The sequence below is a fragment of the Halichoerus grypus genome, chromosome 8, assembly GCF_964656455.1.
Source record: "Halichoerus grypus chromosome 8, mHalGry1.hap1.1, whole genome shotgun sequence".
NCBI classification, from domain to species: domain Eukaryota; kingdom Metazoa; phylum Chordata; class Mammalia; order Carnivora; family Phocidae; genus Halichoerus; species Halichoerus grypus.
The window spans coordinates 70996523-71009080 of record NC_135719.1 but is presented as its reverse complement, the minus strand read 5'-3'; the positions used below and the strand labels follow the sequence as shown (position 1 = coordinate 71009080).

General features: G+C 47.6%; 1 protein-coding gene across 1 annotated transcript; it reads left to right on the top strand.

The window, feature by feature from the left end:
• Positions 1-251: 251 nt before the first annotated feature.
• On the top strand, positions 252-10705 carry KNSTRN (kinetochore localized astrin (SPAG5) binding protein). Its single transcript, XM_078054324.1, has 9 exons — positions 252-460; positions 649-743; positions 3618-3747; positions 4804-4851; positions 6216-6321; positions 6549-6642; positions 8355-8410; positions 9150-9224; positions 9937-10705. Exons 1-9 carry the CDS (start codon positions 252-254, stop codon positions 10066-10068), a joined length of 945 nt encoding a protein of 314 aa, XP_077910450.1. The 3' UTR covers positions 10069-10705.
• Positions 10706-12558: the final 1853 nt, after the last annotated feature.

Here is a 12558-nt window from a genome sequence, read left to right as displayed (position 1 = left end):
ATACTCTTATGCTCTTGCCAATCAGGCATCATGCAAAATCCCTAACAGTCATGGACCAAATAAAGAAGATTGTGACAGACTCTAACGATGACCGCGTTTGTGTCTCAAGCCCGGAATAGGACGCTGGCGGCTCATAGCTCCTTTCAGGCAGGCAAAGTGTACCACTCCCCTCCCCCGCCCATACCTGGGGCCTCTGACACCCAAAGCCTAGAAGCTCAGGCACTGGGCTCAGCTCTGACCTGCCGTACAGCATGGCAGCCCCTAAAGGCGTGGCCCACAGCACTGCTATCCGTACAACATGGCCGCCTACAGAGCGCGAACCGCTCCCCCTCCCGTCCAATCACCGGAAGTTTCCATTTGAAAGCCGGGCGGCAGACCCGGTAGCTGGTGCGGCAGTTGCCGAGGAGCCTCCTTTGAACCAGGGCAACGAGGGCTGCGGGCAGGAGCTGCAGGAGCCTGGGTTCGACTCTCCCGGGGCGAGGGACGGGGCTGGATGTCGGGGGCGGGCGGGATGGGCTGGGAATGGAGAATTTTCTTTCTCCAGACTTCTTCCCCGGGCCGGGACAGGCCAGGTCGCGCTCTCCGGGGACCCTCCACCTACACGGGCCCCCAGACCCGTCACGGTAACGTTCACCTTGCACCTTCCAGGGCCCAGCCGTGCCGCCTCGTTACGATGACCAGCGTGGTTAAGACAGTATACACTCTGCAACCCCCCGCTGTGCAGAGCGGCGCCCTGCCGGCAGGTAGGTGTCCACGCAGCCCTACGGACCGGCGGGGCTGGTCAGACCGAGGAGTAAGAGGGCACAGATCAGTGGCCAGGAAAGGGGGGCGCGGGCAGGGGAAGGGCAATTCATCGGCTCTGACAACCTGCTACCTCCCCTAGAACTGGGCTGTCTAGGTTTATGATGGGAGTTGGGGCAAGGGCCCTGTGGTAGGATTTTAGACCTGCCCTCCCCCATTCCTCTTCCCAAACCTAATCATGCTGCATTCACTAATTAGATTTAAGTTGCTTATGGTTTCACAGTATTATTTCTTTAAGCTAGGAATCCCCCCCCCCTTTCTTTTAGATTTTATTTATTCACTTATTTGACAGGGAGAGAGAAAAAGAGAGAGAGCACAAGCAGGGGGAGGTGCAGAGGGAGAGGGAGAAGCAGGCTCTCCATTGAGCAGGGAGCCCGATGTGGGACTGTATCCCAGGACCCTGGGATCATGACCTGAGCCGAAGGCAGACACTTAACCGACTGAGCCACCCAGGTGCCCCAGGAATCCCTTTTTAAACAATTGCCAGTTTGATTTCCAGATCTGGGGTATCTGGAGGGACTGGGTTTGTTGTCAGGGAGAAGGGAGGAGAGTCATTTGAGAAGCGTGATTCTTAGAGGGAGGCACTAGAGCTCACACTATGTCTAGTTCACATTTGTTTCTGCACTGTTTCTCTTATATAGTAAGTTCTCAATAAATTGTTGGGTGAAGTGAGAGAGGGGCCAGGCCCAGCCAGAGTTTTCCATAACCTTGGGAGAAGAAATAGGATTAAAAGCAATTTTTGATTGCTTTGCCATCTTGCTTCGTGTTACTGGGCTTGTGGTTGAAAGTCATCTACGCTCGGCAGTTGTCAAGTTGCCTAATTTCTAGAGCAGGGCACAAAATAAGCTTCAAAAATCAGAACCTGTGGTGGGAGATTTTGAAGTAGCTATTTAAGACTCCTTCCCAGGGGACTCTGTGCAGCTGGTTGATGAGCAGTAGCTGTAAAGTAAACAGGCTTTTGATCTGTGCAGTAAACAGGCTTTTCTCCAAAGGCTTAAAGGGGTTTTTTGTTTGTCTTACCCGGCCTCAAAACACCTAAATGGTAATCTGGCATCAGCAGGACCTAGGAGTTGGGGCTGGGGGGGGTGCACGCCCCTTGCACTGCCTTTGCCTTGGAGAGCAGTGCCCTCTCCTTGGGTGGAGAGTGACTGGCTCTCCTCAGCCAAGTTGGAAGTTTTTATCTCAGCATTCTATTCCTGTCCCAGCTTTATGATCACATATAACCTCAATAGTTTAACATTTTAAGGCTATCTCTAGGTTTTTTGCCTACATAACATATACATGTAAAAAAGAATCCAAAGTTAGAAAACATTATGCAGTGAAGAACAAGTCTCTTTCCCTTCCTTGACCAGCCATCCAATTCCCCTCCTTAGCAAATCTCATTTTTTTTTTTTTAAAGATTTTATTTATTTATTTGACAGAGAGAGACATAGTGAGAGAGGGAACACAAGCAGTGGGAGTGGGAGAGGGAGAAGCAGGCTTCCCGCTGAGCAGGGAGCCCGATGCGGGGCTCGATCCCAGGACCCTGAGATCATGACCTGAGCTGAAGGCAGACACTTAACGACTGAGCCACCCAGACGCCCCAAATCTCATTTTTTTTTAAAGATTTTATTTATTTATTTGGGGAGGGGGAAAGAAGCACACCCCCTGCTGAGCAGAGAGCCTGTCTCAGGGCTTGATCCTGAGACCCTGGGATTATGACCTGAGCCGAAGGCAGACGCTTAGCTGACTGAACCACCCAGGTGCCCTGCGTCTCTCATTTCAAGAAGACAGTCTTCCTTAAGTGCTGCTAAGTTTTTCCTACAATGCAGTCCTTAGGCTCTAGCAGGTACAGATTAAGAACTGATTCCAGTCAATGAAGAGTGTTAATTTTGTGATCAAAATTTATTAACACCTTTTCACCTGGGGGTAGATGTGTTACTGTGTATAACTTACTAATACTTGAAAGAGGACGTAAATATGTTCCCCTAAGGTTACCTTTTACTTCAGACAGAGACCTGGGGCACCTGGCTGGCTCACTTGGTAAAGCATGTAACTCTTGAGCTCGGGGTTGTGAGTTCAAGCCCCACGTAGGGCATGGAGCCTACTTTAAAAAAATAAATAAAAATGAATAAAGAGATAACAACAACTATGCAACGGTTGAAAGAGAACCTCGCAGCAGTTTGAGCGTAGCCTTGGGAGAACGGGCAGAGGGCAGAGGAGCTTCGCAAGGTGGTCGGCTTCCACTGGTCCCGGAGGAAGGCTCCAACTGTGAGCTGCCCTGCGGACCACCACACTACCTGTCATTTTGCTCTTCGCTTGTATCAACATCCACTTTCACACCGCTACCCTCTGGCCGTTCAGTTTGGCCTATCATCAGGCTTTTGGCGATCCTCAAATACATTGCATTGTCACCTTCAAAGGATTTTGGTTTCCATCTCCAATTAGTCTAGAAGTCGGATTCTTCTGAATTAATCTTTGCAAATTGAGATGGTCCAGAATGAAAATACAGGGCTCTGGGGAGGCCTGGGTGGCTCAGTCGTTAAGCGTCTGCCTTCAGCTCAGGTCATGATCCCAGGGTCCTGGGATCGAGCCCCGCATCGGGCTCCCTGCTCCGTGGGAAGCCTGCTTCTCCCTCTCCCACTCCCCTTTCTTGTGTTCCCTCTCTCACTGTCTCTGTCAAATAAATAAATAAATAAAATATTTAAAAAAAAAGAAAATACAGGGCTCTGGAACTGGAAAATACAGGGCTCTGACAACCTGGAACAGAGCTGTTACAGAGTTGCAGCTGTTGGGTCACAATGCTTGAGGTTTCACCCACTTGTCTTCCTTTGCAGACACACAAACTCGAGCCACTTCTAAGAGCTTATTACCCGTTAAGTCCAAAGAAGTGGATGTTTCCAGACTTCATTCAGGAGGTTCAGAGAATGATGTTACAAAAATCACCAAACCCAGACGAGAGAATGGGTGAGAGTCCGATCATTGGTATCCGATGAGAACATCTTTTTTTAATTTTTATTTTATTATGTTAATCACCATACCTTACATCATTAGTTTTTGATGTAGTGTTCCATGATTCATTGTTTGCGTATACCCAGTGCTCCATGCAATACGCCGATGAGAACATCTTGCTAGAAATTGCTCAGGATCAAGATTCTGTGTTGAGCAGTTCTGAAGAGGCCCAGCAAGGGTTAGGATAAGAGGTACTTTGTGCTCTCACCACTTGCTCCGAGTGTGCAAACAGCAGTACCGGGGCCAAACACCGCCCCAGGTGGTGGTCAGAGTGGGTGGGGCTGATTGTTAGCCTAGGTGCTGGTCTGAGCATAGTCCCGCCCAGGGTGGGTGGGTGTTTCCCTGTGCTCAGTTCCCACGGAAGCCAGCTTGACATGAGGTAGCCACACCATTTTGAGCAGCCGCAGGTCTGTCGGAATATTGAGGTGGGTCAGGAGAGGAGCCCATTCCCTATTCATAAGCCTTTTCCAATAGTCTAGGCTGAAACAAAAGTGCACGGACCCTCAGAGCTTCTGAAGCTGTTTGCATTGTATGTAGTCTCTGGTTTTTTCCTCAGAAAACCAGGCTCTTTTTTTTTTTAATACACATATATATTTTTAAAGATTTTATTTATTTATTTGACAGAGAGAGACACAGCGAGAGAGGGAACCCAAGCAGGGGGAGTGGGAGAGGGAGAAGCGGGCCTCCCGCGGAGCAGGGAGCCCAATGCGGGGCTCGATCCCGGGACTCCGGGATCATGACCTGAGCTGAAGGCAGACGCTTAACGACTGAGCCACCCAGGCACCCCAGAAAACCAGGCTCTTTGTTCTGCCTTGTTCACAACACACAGAACAGCAATGCTACCGGTCTCTGATTTCTTTGTTGTTGTTTTTTTAACTGAGGTCTATTAACACACAATGTTATATTAGTTTCAGGTGTACAACATAATGCTTAGCTATTTGTATATAGTGCAAAATGATCACCACAATAAGACGAGCGAACATCCTGATTTCTTTGTTTTTGCTTCTCTAGGCAGGTAAAAGCTGCAGACGCTGCCATGAGGAAGAACATCAGAAAGAGGTGAGCATCAGGGTAAGCGAAAGTTGGCCACCATTTTAAGGTGGTGGATCTCAGTCCTGGTTGTGCCTCAGAATCACTCGTGGGTTTGTTTAGTGTCTGACAGCCTGAGTGCCACCCCAGAAATCTGAGTGGAATTTCCAGGGGTGAGGCACAGCCCAGTTTGAGAACCACTGGCAGGGCAAGGATCTGCGATGCTCCCATCTTGAGAACCAGACAAGAGCTTTCTGGGCTCCATGCCAGGCCCACGGCTGATTGGAAATCAACCCCAGCTCTAGCCCGTTGATAGGAGGGTGAGCCTTCAGGATAGGAGGCGCTGCGTGTGGTTAATGACTTCGAGATGGTGGGGGTAGAAATCCCGGGGAAGGATCCATCTCTCTGTTTGAGGCTGGCTTGGATGTTTTGCTTCTGAAGACAGAAATAATACAAGCTGGAAAGTTTATAGAAATAGGTTCTAATTCCAAGTCTATTATTTGGGCATGTGTTAGAAGTTCTGAAGATAGGGGCCCTGGCTGGCCCAGTTGGTAGAGCATGCAACTCTTTTTTTTTTTTTTTTTTGATTTATTTATTTATTTTAGAGAGAGTGTGTGCAAGCTGGGGAGGGGCACAAGGAGAGGGAGAGAGACTCAAGCAGACTCCCCACTGAGTGTGGAACCCCCACGTGGGGCTTGATCTCATGACTCTGAGCGGAAATCAGGAGTCAGACACTTAACTGACTGAGCCACCCAGACGCCCCAAGCATGCAGCTCTTAATCTCGGGGCTGCAAGTTCGAGACCCACTTTGGGTGTAGAGATGACTTAAAAAATAAAAATTAAAAAAAAAAAAGTTCTGGGGCACCTGGGTGGCTCAGTCATTAAGCGTCTGCCTTCGGCTCAGGTCACAATCTCAGGGTCCTGGGATCGAGCCCCGCATCGGGCTCCCTGCTCCGCAGGAAGCCTGCTCCTCCCTCTCCCACTCCCCCTGCTTGTGTTCCCTCTCTCGCTGTGTCTCTCTCTGTCAAATAAATAAATAAAATCTTTAAAAAAAAAGTTCTGAAGATAAAATACTATTCAAGAAGGACTCTGAGGCCACTGAAGAGAAGTGATGATAATGGCTATTATTAAGTATTTACTATGTGTCAGTAGCTGTGCCAAGAATTCTTCATGTATTCTCTCCCTTTATTTTTCACAATAATTATATTATGAGATGTGGGTATTATCCTAATTCTAGAAATGAGGAAACAAAGCCCCAAAGAGGTTATGTAACTTACTGAGCATCATATACCACTATGTAATGACCCCAAGATTTGAACCCCTGCTCATATGACTCTATAGCCCATTTTCTTAACACCTCCACCTCTTCAGCTGAGCACCAATTATCATTACAGCTACAAACCGCTGAGTAAGCAGAAATCAGAGGAAGAGCTCAAGGATAAGAACCAGCTCTTAGAAGCCATCAACAAGCAGCTGCACCAGAAGTTGACTGAAACTCAGGTAGGAGACCCACCAGACCTCTGTCATCACTGCGCTAGGCAATGTGTGGACTCCTAAGGGATGGTCCCTGGGGGAGGAGAAGCTTGTAATGCCCGGGGGCCTGGGGCGAGGAAGAGAAGACGTTAGGCTTGTGCTTGTGGTACCATTAGAGCAGGGGCGAGAGAGACCCCCGCCCCCCACATACACACAGGGGAACAGGCCTGATCTGTCTCATGGCACCTCCATAGGGAGAACTGAAGGACCTGACCCAAAAGGTGGAGCTGCTGGAGAAGTTTCAAGACAACTGCTTGGCAGTTTTGGAGAGCAAGGGCCTCAACCCAGGTAAGAGACAGTACATGGTTGCCTTCAGAGGAGTCAGTGCACGTGCCCCTTCCTGGGGGGGATTGTGGACTGTGTGTCAAGAGTCCAGCATAGCATCAGCCAGCCCGTTCAGTGTGGGGTTGCTTAGCAAAGCAATAAAGATTGGGAGGATCCTTTCTTTCTTTCTTTCTCTCTCTCTCTCTCTCTCTCCCTCCCTCCTTCCCTTCCTCCCTCCCTTCCTTCCTTCCTTTCTTTTTCAAGATTTTTTTATTTTTAAGTAATCTCTACACCCAATATGGGGCTCGAACTCACAACCCCGAGATCAAGAGTCACATGCTCTACAGACTGAGCCAGCCAGGCGCCCTGGAGGAGCTTTTCTGTGTTCCCTTGTGGTGTTGACTTTAACCAACAGAATTTCAGATGGTTGTGGAGAGAGGATTATCTCCTATCTGCACACTTTTATGCCATTCATTTGGTACCAACAATTATGACCTTGCAAATAGACCGGAAGTATTTTATTTCTTCTAAGGCAGGTAACAAACACGGTGACTTTCCCAGGTGGGAAAAGACAGAGGTGATGCTGTTTCCAGGGCTCCTAAAGCCGCTCGTCAGCAGAATCACAGTGGTTACATGTGACTTCTGTTCCGGCCCTGTCCCTGGAGAGCGGAGTCTGTGGCAAGGAGGGGAGGAGAAGAAGGGACTGCCCAGAGACGGTACAAGAGCTTCCGACTGAGTTGGGGAGCCTGAGAATACCCGCGAAGGGGCCCAGGCTTCTCTGAGTTCAGGAACACTGACTCTGAATGCTGCTGATTAACCTGTGCATTTTAGGATATATTCTTTATAGTCACCGTATATGTTTTTGTATGATTTTAATTTATAATGCACATGTACTACTTTTACCAAAAATAATAACTTTTAAGCCCAAAAAGCTTTAAAAAATAGTTTTTTGTGGGGCGCCTGGGTGGTTCAGTCAGTTAAGCGTCAGACTCTTGATTTTGGCTCAGGTCATGATCTCACGGTCATGGGATCCAGCCCTCTGTCAGGCTGTGTGCTCAGTGGGGAGTTGGCTTGAGATTCTCTCTCTCTCCCTCTCCCCCTGCCCCTCACCTCACTCCACACTCATGCGTGCTCTCTCTCCGCTCTAAAATAAACAAATCTTGGGCACCTGGGTGGCTCAGTCGTTAAGCGTCTGCCTTCGGCTCAGGTTATGATCCCAGGGTGCTGGGATCGAGCCCCACATTGGGCTCCCTGCTCCGCAGGAAGCCTGCTTCTCCCTCTCCCATTCCCCCTGCTTATGTTCCCTCTCTTGCTGTGTCTCTCTCTGTCAAATAAAGAAATAAAATCTTTAAAAATAAAATAAAATAAATAAAAATAAAATAAACAAATCTTTAAAAAAATTTTTTTCAAATAAAAATAATTTTTTGTATTATAAACAAAACAAAAAAATCCAACCGATACATTTCCTTTGGACAAATTTTCTGCTAAGCTGAAGAGAAAGCAGAATGAACTTTTAACCATATCCAAAGCTAGAGAGGAGGGAGGTAAAATAAAGCTCTGAGGGTAGGTGTGGGTGGCCCTGCCAAGGTGAAAACTCAGGAGAAACTCAGGGACCAGGCTCTTCGAGAAGTTTCCCTCATGAATATTCCTGTACTTGTCCGTGGAGGGGTTTTTAGTTTTTGTTTTAGGTGCAGTTCCCTAAGCAAGGCTGACTTTGTCATTTGTGTCAGTTTTAGGCAGTGAGACCCTGGCATCACAGCGGGAATCCGCCGCAGATCACACGGACTCTATGGTGAGGGCGTGGGTGTGAGTGGGCGAGGGCCAAGTGCTCAGCAAACCCCAGGAAGCCGCCTTTGTTTTCCATGATAGTGGAAGAGAACAGTGGATGTGTACTCAAAATAGCATATTTTACTTGGAAGGCGACTTTGTGCTTACAGATGTGAGTGAGTCGGAGTTGAAAATATGCTGCTTTAAGGCACATGTTACAATGGACCTGTATAGAGAACTTTCTGGTTTCTCTGTTCTCCACTTTACCATATTTCTCCCCTTGTCTGTTTATTGAGAACTGTATGAAAGAAAGGTCCAGCCTGAATTAAATTTGGCTTCTCTTTGGTTCCCTCCCCAAAGTAGGAAGGTAGTTGTTTGGGATTAAGTCTTTGAGCTTCTATACCCTCTTCCCCGGAAAGATCAGTTGTCATCTTAGAATCCTAGAATGCTAGCTGTGGAAGCCTTCCTCCACCCCCCAGGCTAGTCGTCACCTCTTTGATGGCCACTCTGTTTTGTCCACATGGCCAGTGTAACGTAGAGCACATGGAAGTGGGGTGATCTGTCCATCCTGTGGACTGTGTTCCTCCAGGGGTGCCCAGGAGAGGGCCTGGCCCATGGGGGATGCTCAGTAAATGCCTGAATGAACGGAAGGGTTGTTAGCAACCAACTAATCAACTTTCATTTTATATGAAGAGATTAGTTTATATGAAGAAAGTTTTCACATATCAGTAAAGATTTGTTACTACATTGTACTTTCCTCTTAGTTGCTGTTAGAAACTTTGCAAGATGAGCTGAAGTTCTTTAACGAAACGGCCAAAAAGCAGATGGAGGAGTTACAGGTGAGAGGCAGGCACCATGCGGCAGGATGACCATTTCCTGCCACAGTGGCTGGGGCTCTGGAGGACTCTTTCTTATTTATCAATTTATTTCTTTTTAATAAACTGCTTTGTAATAATACATTTATAGGAAAGTTGCAAAGATAAATAGAGGGAATTTAGTGCCCTTAATATGAACATCATAGATTATCATAGTATATTTGTCAAAATTAAAAAACCAACATTGATGCATTCCTATTCACTAAATTGCAAGACCGCTTGATTTCACCATTTTTTTTCAACTGACGTTCTATTCCAAAGACTCAGAAGTGTTCACATCTACAGGGCTTGAGGCAATGTGCAAAACACTAGGTTGCTCAATGTAAGAGGTGTGACCGCTATGATTTGGAAACTTGATATCTCAAGGAAACTGTAATAGGAAACCCGGATTCTTGAGTCTGGACTGCTTTGGATTGCTTGGAAGAATCAGGGGACAGTACACTGAATCCTAGAGGATTTCAAGGCTCCAGTTTAGAGATAAGAGTCTGTAGTAGAGAGAGACCATTCCTAAAACCAGCACAGATACACAGATCTAAGATAGAAAATCACGTGTCAGTATTCCAGTGGTCTTCCTCAAGGGAAGAGAAGCATAATGTCCTGAGATGGTATTGCCTTTCATGTGAATCAAAGTTTTGTACATGTTCGTTTCTTTCTTTTTGAATGTCTTTCCACGCAGGCCTTAAAAGTCAAGTTGAAGATGAAAGAAGAAGAGAGGGCCCGGTTCCTAGAACAGCAGACTTTATGTAACAGTCAAGTAAATGATTTTACAGCAGCCCTGGAGGAAATGGAGCAGCTATTAGAAATGTGATAAAAAGCAAGTGACCAGATGGCTCCCACAGGGGAAGCCACTCAGGACATCTGCTTCTCGGCCATGACCTTCTAGGACTCACCGTCCCCAGAATGGAGACATTTGCTGCAGTAGGATTAAGGACAGTCTATGCTAGAATGGCGCTTCCTCCTTCAGGCAAGCGAACGCCACCCTCAGACTGGTGGGTTCCCCCGAACCTCACACACACATAATCGAGGCTGACGAGGGGGGGAGGTGCAGAAGCTTGGATCGACCTGCTAGGCAACAAAGCAGCAGGCCATTAGAATCAGGAGACCAAACCAGCCACAGCCAGAGGATCCCAAAGGTCACATTCAGATGTGTAGGAAGAAAACCTTAATTGTGCGGTTAGAGTGCAGAGGTTCCACGGGAGACATCAGTGAGAAGTGATCCTATCCCCTTCTAACTTGGAACACATTCCATCTCATCCTGGTTGGGCTCTAGACCTCATTGTAAGTTAATGAACGTGAAGTTATTGAAATGGCTTAATAAATGGGGTGAGCGTATAGATAGCAATAACACCTACCTGAAATAATACACCTTGGAGCTTTTAGTCTAAATCACTTCTTCTTTTATTTTTTACTAAGTGCTACTTTTAAAATAAATATTTCTGTGACTATCCAGACTATAACACTGAGAAATGAAAAGAAACCTTTTAACTGAAGTACGTCCACCGAATACTCTTGACCTAATCCAGTGAACAAGTTCAAGACTCCAATGTAACCCAGAATATTTGTCTTCCACTTCAGTGCTCTGTGGCTAGCCCTGCTGTCTTCCAGGAGCGGTAGCTGGTCTTCTGAGGGTGTCCCCTGTTTGTGGCGGGGGGTGCCTGACTCCATCCCCCAGCTGCCTGTGCCCTGCCTATATTCCTGAGCCTGCTCTCTACTGCTCTTTGCACAGCCAGTCCTAGGCCTGGCCCCGTGGCTCCCTAGGTAGCCGAGTCTGTGGTAGGCTTCCCCCCGGGTTTACCAAAGGCACAGCTCTATTTCATTTCTTAGTTGATCTAGGCAGGCTTTGGCTTTGGCTCTCTTCCATGTTTTTCTGCATCTCCCAATTTCTTCACCGATCTCCCCCCTCCCCTCTTGCTACCACCCAGTCAGGCCAAGGAACACCCCCACCCTAACTTTCAGGGCTAAGTTTCTTTGCCTTCCACACAGACATTCACACAGTTGGTTATGTCCCAAAAATTAGGAGGGGGTAAACCCAGTTACATAACTCTCACCCGTGAGAAGAGCTGAATATTTTCTTCTACCCATTTTCAGCATGTTTATACTTTAAAAGATTGTTTACCCAAATGAATTTGTAATTGGCATTTCTGCCCCCCCCAAAAAAAGTTCTACTTCCTTCTTGGCAGGAGAGGGGGAGAACTCACCTCCTTGTCAGGCCTCCCTAGTTAACACCTGGGAATGTAACTCTCAATGCCTGTGACTCCTCTCGCCCAGTGCCGAAACCCTGGTGGCTGGTGGCCTGGGCTCCCGAGGGGCCTTCCCCTCACGGTTCTCTAGCACCAGCCGGCACTGGTGCCCCTCTGCCTTTTCTCTTGATTCCTCCGACCTCTGTTGCTCCATCTGCCTTTTGTACGTGTGGACGTGTTGTGGGCACTTCATCTGTTCTGGAGGCGGGACGAACCCATGTTAGAGAAACTCAGCAAATAGTGACCTGTGCCCTCCACTTCGCCAGATGCTCTAGGAAACTTGAATGTAGCATGGCATTCTTCACCTCAAAGATGCTTGCAATCTCTTCGGTAAAACTTACACGTGCAGGTGACGTATAAGTGAAATCGCCAACAGCAACACCTTACTAACTGTGGGCTGTGCGGCCTAGCTGTGTGCTCTAGTAGTTCACTATGGGCTACTTTGGTTGCGGAGGGCTTGATGAAGGACGTAGGCTGGAGACTGAAGGAAGAGTAACAGTTGGAGAGGCTAGCTGGAAAATGGAGGACCTTGCAGGTCGGTGAGCATGTGGAGGTTTGGGGAGAGGAGCAAGCTCAGGTCATGGTAGCCCCACTTCCTTTCCCCACACCTTGCCCTCTGCATCTCTTCCGCCGGGCTCTTCCCGAGTTACAGCCTGTGCGATAAACTGATCACCTAGTAAATAAAAGGTTTCTCTGAGTCTGTGAACTGCTCTAGCAAATGATAAACCCAAGAAGGCGGGGCTGCCATTGGAAGCTCCAGGGAGAAAATAAAATCATGAAATGCTGAAGGAAAGAATAGAGAGCTGAGATGAGTCTTGGGGAAGTGAGTTGGGGAACTGGGCTTGTTCAGAGACTCAAGGTGAGGGGATTATGTCCGACACTTAATTGAGCACTTGTACTCTGCCAGATACACATAACTCCTTGCTGCACTTCTCAGGTAATCCTCATTACCATCGCAAGGTAAGCACTATTATCTCTTTTTACAGCTGTGGAAATAACGCTCAGAGATGTTAGGTTGATTTACCCAAGGTCAAACAACAAGCAAATATTGGAGAAAG